At 41.7% G+C, this 13,316-nt stretch overlaps 1 protein-coding gene across 4 annotated transcripts in view; it reads right to left on the bottom strand.

Annotated features, from left to right (window-relative positions):
- The window catches only part of sema3h (sema domain, immunoglobulin domain (Ig), short basic domain, secreted, (semaphorin) 3H), a 206,082-nt gene that overhangs the window by 24,769 nt on the left and 167,997 nt on the right, over nt 1-13,316 (bottom strand). For all 4 annotated transcript variants that reach the window (XM_061904843.1, XM_061904845.1, XM_061904842.1 and 1 more), the window contains one exon: nt 3,302-3,446. In XM_061904843.1, the coding sequence (XP_061760827.1) occupies nt 3,302-3,446 (145 nt within the window). The remainder of the gene's footprint in view (nt 1-3,301; nt 3,447-13,316) is intronic.

Here is a 13,316-nt window from a genome sequence, read left to right as displayed (position 1 = left end):
GGGTGATATTTGATACTTGTTTTAAGTGTTAAAGTTGTGTATTTTTTAGGCAAGATTCCTCATGATGACCCGAAGGCTGTGAATGGGTATTTACATCGTTTTCAGTCTCAGTGTCAGGCTTGTCCCTGATAGTTTAGTCTATGTCAGGGGTAGGGAACCTATGGCTCTAGAGCCAGATGTGGCTCTTTTGATGACTGCATCTGGCTCTCAGATAAATCTTAGCTGACATTGCTTAACACGATAAGTAATGGATAATTCGGTTGGTAATCAGTTTCAAAAATAACGTCCATCCATCCATTTTCTACCGCTTATTCCCTTTCGGGGTCGCGGGGGGCGCTGGCGCCTATCTCAGCTACAATCGGGCGGAAGGCAGGGTACACCCTGGACAAGTCGCCACCTCATCGCAACGTTCAAAATATAAAACATTCTCATGCATTTTTATCCATCCATCCGGTTTCTACCGCACCTGTTCAAGAAGTCGCATTAATGGTAAGAAGTATTTCATTTATTGTTGGTTAGCCTCAGAATAACAATGTTATTAAAAAGAAAAAGAGACTTATTAAACCATAAAAATGTTGGTATTTCTTAAAAATGCACGCATATAGTTGTATTCAGTGGTTAAAAAAAAAAATATATATATATATATGGCTCTCACGGAAATACTTTTAAAAATATTTGGCTTGTATGGCTCTCTCAGCCAAAAAGGTTCCCGACCCCTGGTCTATGTCTTAGTTTTTCCTTTGCACGTGTCTTTGTTTCCTGTCTTTATTTCCTATCAGTGCTCTTATTTGGTCTGTTTCCTGTTTTTCTCCCTGGGCGCTGTTTCCTCTCAGCTGCGGCAGATTGGCACCTGGCCACACCTGGTGTTAATCAGCCCGCTCCTATTTTTACCTGCTTTGTCCTCCAGTCAGTGCTGGATTATTGTCGTGTCGTGCCGTATCGATGTCACCACGACCTGTCTTGTCTCTTGTATGTTTGTCTACCTCTGCTCATGCCATAGTTCCGTCGTGTCACAGTAAGTGATATTTTGTTCTTAGCCAAGTTTGTTATCCACCTTGTGCGCGCCTTATGTTGCTACCCTTTTGTTTTGTTCTTGTTTTAGTGTTTAATTAAACCATGTTTTCTTACGCAATCCCTGCGTCCTTCTCTGCATCTTGGGGTTCATCACCACCAGGCGGACACTCAGCTTGATAACATGTCATCTAACTCAGTGTTTTTCAACCTTTTCTGAGCCAATGTACATTTTTGTCATTGAAAAAATGCAGAGGCACACCACCAGCAGAAAACATAAATATATTAAACTCAGCAGCTGATATTGACAATAAAAAGTTGTTATCGCAAGTGTTGGATAAGAATTCAAACCGTAACCAACCATGCATGACTATAGCTCTTGTCTCAAAGTACTGTCACATCACGCCGTGACTTATTTGGGGTTTTCTGGTGTCTTCCAGTATGTAGTGTTTTAGTTCTTTTCCTGTTTTTTTGGTATTTTCCTATAGAAGTTTCATATCTTCCTTAAGTGCTATTCCCCGCACCTGTTTCGTTTTAGCAATCAAGGCTATTTAAGTTGTTCCTCTCCTTCTTTGCGGGGACATTGTTGATTACCATGTCATTTTCAGAAGTACTTTGTGGACGCCGTCTTTGCTCCACATGATGTAAGTCTTTGCTGTCGTCCAGCATTCAGTTCTTGTTTACTTTGCAACCAGTTCAGTTATAGCTTCGTTTTGCATACACTGCAAAAATTGAAATCAAAGTGAGATTAAATATCTCAAATAAGGATGATATTTGCTTATTTTCTGTCTGCTAAGATAATTCTTCTAACTAAGCAGATTTTATGTTAGAGTGTTTTACTTCTTTTCAGGGTTTTGGTCCTAATTGATCTCAGTAAGATATTACGGCTTGTCGCTGAGATTTTTTGACCTAATTTGAGTAAAACATGCTTGAAACTAGAATATCAAGTGTTGCAAAGCTGTGTCATTAACACTCAAGTATAAAAATACGTTTTTAAAGTAATAATTTCTTATTTCTAGCATGAAAAAAAAATCATGACTTTGACACAATTGTATCTCATAATTAAAACAGATGACAACCAGATTATACACAAAGCAAACTATAACCTGCTTCCCAAGAATATACAACAATTCTTAACAAAAGAAGAGAAATATAATCTTAGAGAAAAATGTAATTTAAAACATTTGTATGCACTTACAACACTTAAGACCTTCAGTATGTGGAATTAAATTATGGAATGGATTAAGCAAAGCAATCAAACAATGTACTAATATGATCCACTTCAAGAAACTCTTCAAACTGGAAGTGTTTACAAAGTACATAAAAGAAGAACCATGATAAACATTCTGATTTTACTCACCCAATCATTCTAAAAATAATCTGACTTATCTCATCGTATGGAATAAAACTTGCTTCACCAATTATTTATTTGTTCATTTATTTTTATCGTGATTACTTATTACTTAAGGAGTATACATTGTGAATACATTGAGAACAGGAAGTGAACAAAAGTTTTAGCAACTGTTATGTAAAGAAAAGGGGTAGGATTAAATAAGCTCTGCTTCTTCCTACTCCTTTTCGAACATGTTGAAGAGAGAAACTGGAAATTGTGATGTATCTTGTTGTATGCTTGCATGTTCCAAATAAACTCAAACTCAAATGGAAATCCATACTCATATAGTAGTGCAGTTGTTAATAGTGAGAATATACTTATTTTAAGGTATTTTTAGGTTCATTGAGGTGAGCTAATTTTACTTGTTTTGGAAAGTCTTGACAAGGCAAATTGTCTTGTTCTATTGGTAGATAATTTTGCTTAATTCAAGTAAAATACCCCTCATTTTTGTACTTTTTTTTTCTTGTTTTTTGAACACTGACTTTTTGCAGTGTAGAAATAGTTATAAAAAATTTGAAAAAAAAAAAAGAAAGATCTATAGCAAGTTTTGAGCTGGAAAAAAGAAAACTATATTAGTGGCTTTACAATACAAAGTAATAGATAAAGCCCGAAAAAATACTGTATTGCTTGTGCTTCCAAAACAGAACCTATCAAAGTGGGATATTTTCTCAACTACGTGCAACTTGCTGTATTAACTTCAGTGCCAGTACAATTTACACATAAAAGGAAAAAAAAGACTGTGCCAAAAGAGAGTATCTAAAGAAGAACTAACACTTTTACACAGATCTAAACTAGGTTTGTTGGGCCTTGGCCGGTCTGAACTTTAACAGAACATGGTGGCATTCTAATTACGTTACGGCGACATCAGGGGGATTGCGGGTTGGAGTATGAACTCACAGTTCCGGGACGCGGGTAGGGCACTTTGCCAGTAAACTCCGCCCACTTGTACTGAGGCCCCTCCTTGTGCAAAAAGTTGCCCTTGAAAGCCCGGATCACGTCCTCCATTCGGTAAACGCACACGGCCGAACCGTTGAGGATATCACTGCAAAGAAAGAGAGAAAAATGACAGTTGAAGTAGATTCAGATTATCTCTGCACTTAATTACCTCCGCCAGGTGGTTATTTAGTTGTTGACGTTGGTTTGCCGGTTAGTTAAAGTTAGTTAGATAGCAACATAACTCAAAAGTTATGGGTGCATTTTCATGAAACTTTTAGGAAAAATGTCCAAAATGGAACAATGAACAACCAATTTGATTTTGAGCATTTTTACACTTCAGTGTGTGTGTTCACTCTATGAATAATTCAAAAAACAACCGGTGGATTTTCATCTAACTTTAAACAAATGTCCGGAATGGGTTAAGGAAGAAGTGATTATTTTTTGGGGCTGATCCAGATTATTTCTACTATGCTATGAGCCTCAACTTGTGTGTGTGTGTGTATATTAGCAGAATCCACCCTGTCTCTATTTATCTAACCATACGCATGTACAGTAGATGGCAGTATTGTCCTGTTTAAGAGTGTCACAACATTGCTGTTTACGGCAGACAAACTGCTTTACGGTAGACGAAAACGTGACTGCTGTTGTTGTGTGTTGTTACCGCGCTGGGAGGACGTTAACGAAACTGCCTAACAATAAACCCACATAAGAAACCAAGAACTCGCCCTCGATCATTCTACAGTTATAACGTCATTGGGCAGACAGGCTGTTTATATTGTGGGAAAGCGGACGTGAAAACAAGCATCCAATTAGAACCCCGGGTTAATGCATACTTGCCAAACCTCCCGGATTTTCCGGGAGACTCCCGAAATTCAGCGCCTCTCCCAAAAACCTCCCAGGACAAATTTTCTCCTGAAATTCAGGAGGAGTTTCAATATTGTATTGTTTAATAAAACCTATACAATTTAATTGAAAAAGAAACAAACTTAAACAAAAATTGTACAATTACCTGGTTGCATAATTTAATAGAAGAAAAAGATGACAATCCCAACACTGCAAAAAGTCAGTGTTAAAATTTTTTTTTAAAAAGTGCAAAAATGAGGGGTATTTTAGTTGAACCAAGCAAAATTATCTGCCAATAGAACAAGAAAATTTGGCTTGTCAAGACTTTCCAAAACAAGCAAAATTAGATCACTTCAGTGAACCCCAAAAAACCTTTAAAATAAGTATATTTTCACTAATATCAAGAGCACTTTTCTTGGTAGAAAAAAAGACACACTTTTGCTCAATATGTTTAAAAATATTCTTAAATGAAGTAAATGCTAGTGCCATTATCTTGACATAATATGTGCTCAGCGTCATGATTTTTTTTTTTCATGCTTGAAGTAAGACTGTCAGGACTGTGACATGGATTTATTTTGCTTCTTCTACGCAAAGGATGATTCGAACGGGCGAGACGTGAATGTAAGTACATGCTTTTTATTTATACACTATAATACAAAAACGCAAAACAAAAAGCACGCTCGATGGCGGATAATAATCTATGCTAAAACCCATCCATCCATCCATCATTTTCCGCTTATCCAAGGTCGGGTCGCAGGGGCAACAGCCTAAGCAGGGAAACCCAGACTTCCCTCTCCCCAACCACTTCGTCTAGCTCTTCCCGGGGGATCCCGAGGCGTTCCCAGGCCAGCCGGGAGACATAGTCTTCCCAACGTGTCCTGGGTCTTCCCCGTGGCCTCCTACCGGTTGGACGTGCCCTAAACACCTCCCTAGGGAGGCGTTCGGGTGGCATCCTGACCAAATGCCAGAACCACCTCATCTGGCTCCTCTCGATGTGGAGGAGCAGCGGCTTTACTTTGAGTTCCTCCCGGATGGCAGAGCTTCTCACCCTATCTCTAAGGGAGAGGAAACTCATTTCGGCCGCTTGTACCCGTGATCTTATCCTTTCGGTCATGACCCAAAGCTCATGACCATAGGTGAGGATGGGAACGTAGATCGACCGGTAAATTGAGAGCTTTGCCTTCCGGCTCAGCTCCTTCTTCACCACAACGGATCGGTACAACGTCCGCATTACTGAAGACGCCGCACTGATTCGCCTGTCGATCTCACGATCCACTCTTCCCTCACTCGTGAACAAGACTCCTAGGTACTTGAACTCCTCCACTTGGGGCAGGGTCTCCTCCCCAACCCGGAGATGGCATTCCACCCTTTTCCGGGCGAGAACCATGGACTCGGACTTGGAGGTGCTGATTCTCATTCCGGTCGCTTCACACTCGGCTGCGAACCGATCCAGCGAGAGCTGAAGATCCCGGTCAGATGAAGCCATCAGGACCACATCATCTGCAAAAAGCAGAGACCTAATCCTGCGGCCACCAAACCGGAACCCCTCAACGCCTTGACTGCGCCTAGAAATTCTGTCCATAAAAGTTATGAACAGAATCGGTGACAAAGGACAGCCTTGGCGGAGTCCAACCCTCACTGGAAATGTGTTCAACTTACTGCCAGCAATGCGGACCAAGCTCTGACACTGATCATACAGGGAGTGGACCGCCACAATAAGACAGTCCGATACCCCGTACTCTCTGAGCAGGACTTCCCGAGGGACACGGTCCAATGCCTTCTCCAAGTCCACAAGGCACATGTAGACTGGTTGGGCAAACTCCCATGCACCCTCAAGAACCCTGCCGAGAGCATAGAGCTGGTCCACAGTTCCACGACCGGGACGAAAACCACACTGTTCCTCCTGAATCCTATGCTAAAACTTAGAACAAAAACAGCACATGGCAAACCAAAAACTAGCACTGAGGCATATAAACAAAGAGGTCTTACGTGGCGTGGTCAAACCATGAGGGTCCGGCAAGGACAGGTAGGTGCGTGGTCATGAGTATTCAACACAGTCCAGTAGGTAAAGAAGCCAGGCCGAGGAAAGGAAAACAAATTCCATCAATCAATCAATCAATCAATGTTTACTTATATAGCCCTAAATCACTAGTGTCTCAAAGGGCTGCACAAACCACTACGACATCCTCGGTAGGCCCACATAAGGGCAAGGAAAACTCACACCCAGTGGGACGTCGGTGACAATGAAGACTATGAGAACCTTGGAGAGGAGGAAAGCAATGGATGTCGAGCGGGTCTAACATGATACTGTGAAAGTTCAATCCATAATGGATCCAACATAGTCGCGAGAGTCCAGTCCAAAGCGGATCCGACACAGCAGCGAGAGTCCCGTTCACAGCGGAGCCAGCAGGAAACCATCCCAAGCGGAGGCGGATGTATTTAAATGACTTAAATACTGCTGTGGTAATTAGAACCAGGTGTGAGAGGCTGAGGATCGGGGCGTGACTAAGGGGACCAGGTGGAAACTAATGGGTTGGCATGGAAACAAAGAAAACCAGGAAGTGCAAAACGTGAAGCAAGAGTCCAAAATCAAAACAAAACATGACCAAACATAAACCAGATTTACAGGAATGACAAAGACATTATTACTTTAAAAAAAAAAAGAAGTTTTATACTTGTGTTAATGACACAGCTTTACAACAGTTGATATTCTAGTTTCAAGCAAGTTTTACTCAATAGAGGTCATAAAATCTCAGCAACAAGCTGTAATATCTTACTGAGATCATTTAGGACCAAAACACTTAAAACAAGTCAAATCTGCTTAGTGAGAAGAATGATCTTATCCAACAGAAAATAAGCAAATATCATCCTTATTTGAGCTATTTCATCTTACTTACATTTCAGTTTTTGCAGTTTTTGTGTGGCTATAAACAAAGAGTAACACAATGACCTTCCTCCAGCAACATAATTCCACCCCACTCTGGATTTCTGTCAGAGCCTGCTGAGCTTCCACAGGCAGACCTCAGCCACCATTATGAACAGACCCACTCCTCCCTCCCACCGCGCTACCTGTCATCACACTTTAGCTTCATGCTATTTATTCTACAAAGAAACCAGAGGAACCCGAAGCCCACCATAACTTTCAATAACGGCCCGAGTGGTGAATACAAATGGACAAATGTGTATTTTTTTAAGGGAGCGTGACTTCGAGAAGTCAAGCCAGGGACTGAGCGTGCTCAGAACACGCCTGCGTTGTAAATAAACAATGTCAGTGCGTCTGTACAAGCAGTGGCTTGAATACATGGACTCTATTGTCAGACTTAGCCCTGTCTTGGTTTAACTCTTATCTTACTGATAGGATGCAGTGTGTCTCCCATAACAATGTGACCTCGGACTACGTTAAGGTAACGTGTGGAGTTCCCCAGGGTTCGGTCCTTGGCCCTGCACTCTTCAGCATCTACATGCTGCCGCTAGGTGACATCATACGCAAATACGGTGTTAGCTTTCACTGTTATGCTGATGACACCCAACTCTACATGCCCCTAAAGCTGACCAACACGCCGGATTGTAGTCAGCTGGAGGCGTGTCTTAATGAAATTAAACAATGGATGTCCGCTAACTTTTTGCAACTCAACGCCAAAAAAAACGGAAATGCTGATTATCGGTCCTGCTAGACACCGAACTCTATTTAATAATACAACTCTAACATTTGACAACCAAACAATTAAACAAGGCGACTCTGTAAAGACTCTGGGTATTATCTTCGACCCAACTCTCTCCTTTGAGGCACACATTAAAAGCGTTACTAAAACGGCCTTCTTTCATCTCCGCAATATCGCTAAAATTCGCTCCATTCTGTCCACTAAAGACGCTGAGATCATTATCCATGCGTTTGTTACGTCTCGTCTCGATTACTGTAACGTATTATTTTCGGGTCTCCCCATGTCTAGCATTAAAAGATTACAGTTGGTACAAAATGCGGCTGCTAGACTTTTGACAAGAACAAGAAAGTTTGATCACATTACGCCTGTACTGTATATACCTTTATATACATATATACATACATATATACCTGTACTGGCTCACCTGCACTGGCTTCCTGTGCACTTAAGATGTGACTTTAAGGTTTTACTACTTACGTATAAAATACTACACGGTCTAGCTCCATCCTATCTTGCCGATTGTATTGTACCATATGTCCCGGCAAGAAATCTGCGTTCAAAGGACTCCGGCTTATTAGTGATCCCCAAAGCCCAAAAAAAGTCTGCGGGCTATAGAGCGTTTTCATTTCGGGCTCCAGTACTCTGGAATGCCCTCCCGGTAACAGTTCGAGATGCCACCTCAGTAGAAGCATTTAAGTCTCACCTTAAAACTCATTTGTATACTCTAGCCTTTAAATAGACTCCCTTTTTAGACCAGTTGATCTGCCGTTTCTTTTCTTTTTCTTCTATGTCCCACTCTCCCTTGTGGAGGGGGTCCGGTCCGATCCGGTGGCCATGTACTGCTCGCCTGTGTATCGGCTGGGGACCTCTCTGCGCTGCTGATCCGCCTCCGCTTGGGATGGTTTCCTGCTGGCTCCGCTGTGAACGGGACTCTCGCTGCTGTGTTGGATCCGCTTTGGACTGGACTCTCGCGACTGTGTTGGATCCATTATGGATTGATCTTTCACAGTATCATGTTCTCATAGTCATCATTGTCACCGACGTCCCACTAGGTGTGAGTTTTTCCTTGCCCTTATGTGGGCCTACCGAGGATGTCGTAGTGGTTTGTGCAGCCCTTTGAGACACTAGTGATTTAGGGCTATATAAGTAAACATTGATTGATTGATTGAACTAGTGCAGAAAAATGTGCCAAAGAGGAAGAAATAAAGTTTGTACATTCTTCAGCTGTGCTACAGTACTAATGAATTAAAAAAGGTTCGACATATACTGCATGGGGACGGCGTGGCAAAGTTGGGAGAGTGGCCGTGCCAGCAACCTGAGAGGTCCTGGTTCAATCCCCACCTTCGACCAACCTTGCCACGCCTGTTGTGTCCTTGAGCAAGACACTTCACCCTTGCTCCTGATGAGTCGCGGTTAGCGCCTTGCATGGCAGCTCCCAGTGTGTGAATGTGTGAATAGTGTCAAAGTGCTTTGAGGTTCTTAAAAAGGTAGAAAAGCACGATACATGTCAGTTAGTTTGTGACGGACCCCAAGATGCAGAGAAGGAGGCAGGCATTGAGTGAGAAAACAATTGAGAGGACACACAAACACAAAACAGAACAATCCAGCCATCCATTTTCTACCGCTTATCCCGTTCGGGGTCGCTGGAGCCTATCTCAGCTGCATTTGGGCGGAAGGCGGGGTGCACCCTGGACAAGTCGCCACCTCATCGCAGGGCCAACACAGATAGACAGACAACATTCACACACTAGGGACCATTTAGTGTTGCCAATCAACCTATCCCCAGGTGCATGTCTTTGGAGGTGGGAGGGGCCTAACCCCAGGTGCATGTCTTTGGAGGTGGGAGGGGCCTATCCCCAGGTGCATGTCTTTGGAGGTGGGAGGAAGCCGGAGTACCCGGAGGGAACCCACGCAGTCACGGGGAGAACATGCAAACTCCACACAGAGATCCCGAGCCCGGGATTGAACTCAGGACCTTGGTATTGTGAGGCACATGCACTAACCCCTCTTCCACCATGCTGCCTGCAAATTGGATTTAAGAGTCAAAAAACATGTTTTGTTTGTTTTTCCATGAAACTCCTGGATGGTCTTGTGTCTCAAGACTCTGTTTGATTGATTGATTGATACTTTTATGAGTAGATTGCACAGTACAGTACATATTCCGTACAATTGACCACTAAATGGTAACACCCCAATAAGTTTTTCAACTTGTTTAAGTCGGGGTCCACGTTAATCAATTCATGGTAGATCATTGACATCAATCTCAGAAACCTGCGCTAAATAGTCTCCCACGTGAGCCCAATCAAAGGAAAACTGCTTAAAAGACATGTTCCAGGCCACAGGTTTCAAGCGATATAGGGAAGAAAAACGATCCCTCTGCTCCTGAAAAGCGTAAGATAGTACACGACATGGTCTTGTATTGCTACTAATTCAACACGTGACCATTTTGAGTTCTTTACAGCCTATAAAATGTCTCGAAACACTGTTGTGCTTAATAACATGGAACAGTGGACTTTCAGTTATTTATTGTATTTATTTATTGTAAAAATACTGTTATTTCGAGATTTGATCTATTAAATTTAAATCAAACTAATGGCGGATGACTTGAAAATTACACTAACTGTAATTTGCATCAATTATTTTTTCAAAATTTGAGCAAAATGTACTTTGCATGATAATTTGGAATCAATCAATCAATCAATGTTTATTTATATAGCCCCAAATCACAAATGTCTCAAAGGACTGCACAAATCATTACGACTACAACATCCTCGGAAGAACCCACAAAAGGGCAAGGAAAACTCACACCCAGTGGGCAGGGAGAATTCACATCCAGTGGGACGCCAGTGACAATGCTGACAATGAGAAACCTTGGAGAGGACCTCAGATGTGGGCAACCCCCCCCCTCTAGGGGACCGAAAGCAATGGATGTCGAGCGGGTCTAACATGATACTGTGAAAGTTCAATCCATAGTGGCTCCAACACAGCCGCGAGAGTTCAGTTCAAGCGGATCCAAGACAGCAGCGAGAGTCCCGTCCACAGGAAACCATCTCAAGCGGAACACAGTGTAAGAGCCGTATCTGGTCGATACTACAGTGGCCGAAGTACATGACTGATATGCTCCCACTATACAGGTGCTGTTCATATTATTAGAATATCATGAAAAAGTTGATTTATTTTAGTAATTATATTCAGAACGTGAAACTTACATATCATATCAATTCATTACACACGTAGTGATATATTTGAAATGTTTATTTCTTTAAATTTTGATGATTAATACTGAAAATTACCTAAAATCCCAAATTCAGTATCTCAGATTAGAATATTAGTTACGACTAGTACCAAAAAATATTTTATAGAAATGTGGGCCAACTGAAAAGTATGAACATGGAAAGTTTCAGCATGTACGGCAATCAGTACTTTGTTGCAGCTCCTTTTGCCTGAATTGCTGCAGCAATACGGCGTGGCATAAAGTCGACCAGTCTGTTGCACCCTCAGGTGTTATGAGAGCCCAGGTTGCTTTAATAGTGGCCTTCAGCTCTTCAGCATTGTTGGGTCTGGCATCTGGCATCTTCCGCTTCACAATACCACATAGCTTTTCTATGAAGTTAAGGCCAGGTGAGTTTGCAGGCCAATCAAGAACAGGGATACCATGGTCCTTAAACCAGGTACTGGTAGATTTGGCACTGTGTGCAGGTGCCAAGTCATGTTGGAAAATGAAATCTTCACCTCCATAAAATTGGTCCGCGGCAGGCAGCATAAAGTGTTGTAAAACTTCCTGGTAGACTGCTGCATTGACCCTAGACCTCAGGAAACACAGTGGACCAACACCAGCAGATGACATGGCACCCCAGACCATTACCCATTGTGGAAATTTGACACTGGACTTCAGGCAACGTGGATTCCGTGCCTCTCCTGTCTTCCTCCAGACTCTGGGACCTTGATTTCCAAAGGAGATACAAAATGTACTTTCATCTGAAAACATAACTTTGGACCACTCAGCAGCAGTCCAGTCCTTTTTGTCTTGAGCCCAGGCGAGACGCTTTTGACGTTGTCTCTTATTCAAGAGTGGCTTTACACAAGGGATGCGACAACTGAAGCCCATATCTTGCATACGTCGGTGTGTGGTGGTTCTTGAAGCATTGACTCCAGCTGCAGTCCACTCTTTGTGGATCTCCCCCACATTTTTGAATCGGTTTTGTTTGACAATCCTCTCCAGGGCGCGGTTATCCCTCTTGCTTGTACACTTTTTTCTACCACATCTTTGTCTTCCCTTGGCCTCTCTATTAATGTGCTTGGACACAGAGCTCTGGGAACATCCAACCTCTTTGGCAACGACCCCTTGTGTCTTGCCCTCCTTCTTTAAAGTATCAATGGTCATCTTTTGGACAGTTGTCAAGTCAGCAGTCTTCCCCATGATTGTGTGTCATACAGAATCAAAACGAGAGACCATTTAAAGGCTTTTCCAGGTGTTTTGAGTTAGTTAGCTAATTAGAGTGTGGCATCAGGTGTCTTCAATATCTGACCTTTTCACCATATTCTAATTTTCTGAGATGTTGAATTTAAGGTTTGTCAGCTATAATCATCTCATTTTTGGCAAAAAAACACTTGAAATGTATCAGTCTGTTTGGAATGAATGTATGCATTCCACAAGTTTGACTTTCTAAATGGAATTAATGAAATAAATCAAGTTTTTCAAGATATTCTAATAATATGACCAGCACCTGTATAAGCCCTCTAGATCACAAAGATCTTCTGGGAGCAATCTGTTAGCGGTTCTCAGAGTAAACTCAAATCAAGGGAGAGCATCATTCAGTCACTAAAATAGCTGGAATAAACTTCCTGAAGATGTTAGACTTTCCCCAACTCTGACTACTTTTAAAACTAGACTGAAAACTTTTATGTTCACCTTAGCTTTCAGCTAAATATTTTAATCTTTTAACTTTTAACATCTGCACTGTTTTTATTTTTATTGTCTGCATTTTAATTTTGCTTTTATTTTCTTTCATTTCACTTTGTTGTCTGTGATGCACTTTGAGTCTGCCTTGTGTATGAAAAGTGCTAAAAAAAATATATAGTTGCCTTGCCTTGCCTTACAGTGATTACATCGATATTTTTATTATCACAAAATTTTCTGTTTATTTTCATAAACTTAGGAAATACGTCCCTGGACACAATACGTCACTGCATAAGTCAGCAGCCAAATTAGGAGCCGTTGTAAGCTTACTTACTAATAAAGAGAAGTATGTTCACTAATTGTTCTTTGATTGCAATAAGAAACATATGTTTAATGTATTATAAGCGACTGTTACAATAAAGCCAATGATGACATTTCCTCTGGACCCCTTTATTTTGAAAATTATTGAAAAGTATCAAAATACATTTTGGGACCGGGACAACCCTCTATTGTAGTGTCCTGGCTGGTTGCCATGGTGATGAAGGAAATGATAAACGATCAAAGTGTTGTT

Source organism: Nerophis ophidion, linkage group LG06 (assembly GCF_033978795.1).
Source record: "Nerophis ophidion isolate RoL-2023_Sa linkage group LG06, RoL_Noph_v1.0, whole genome shotgun sequence".
In the NCBI taxonomy this organism is placed as follows: Eukaryota; Metazoa; Chordata; class Actinopteri; order Syngnathiformes; family Syngnathidae; genus Nerophis; species Nerophis ophidion.
This window is presented reverse-complemented; position numbering and strand designations above follow the sequence as displayed.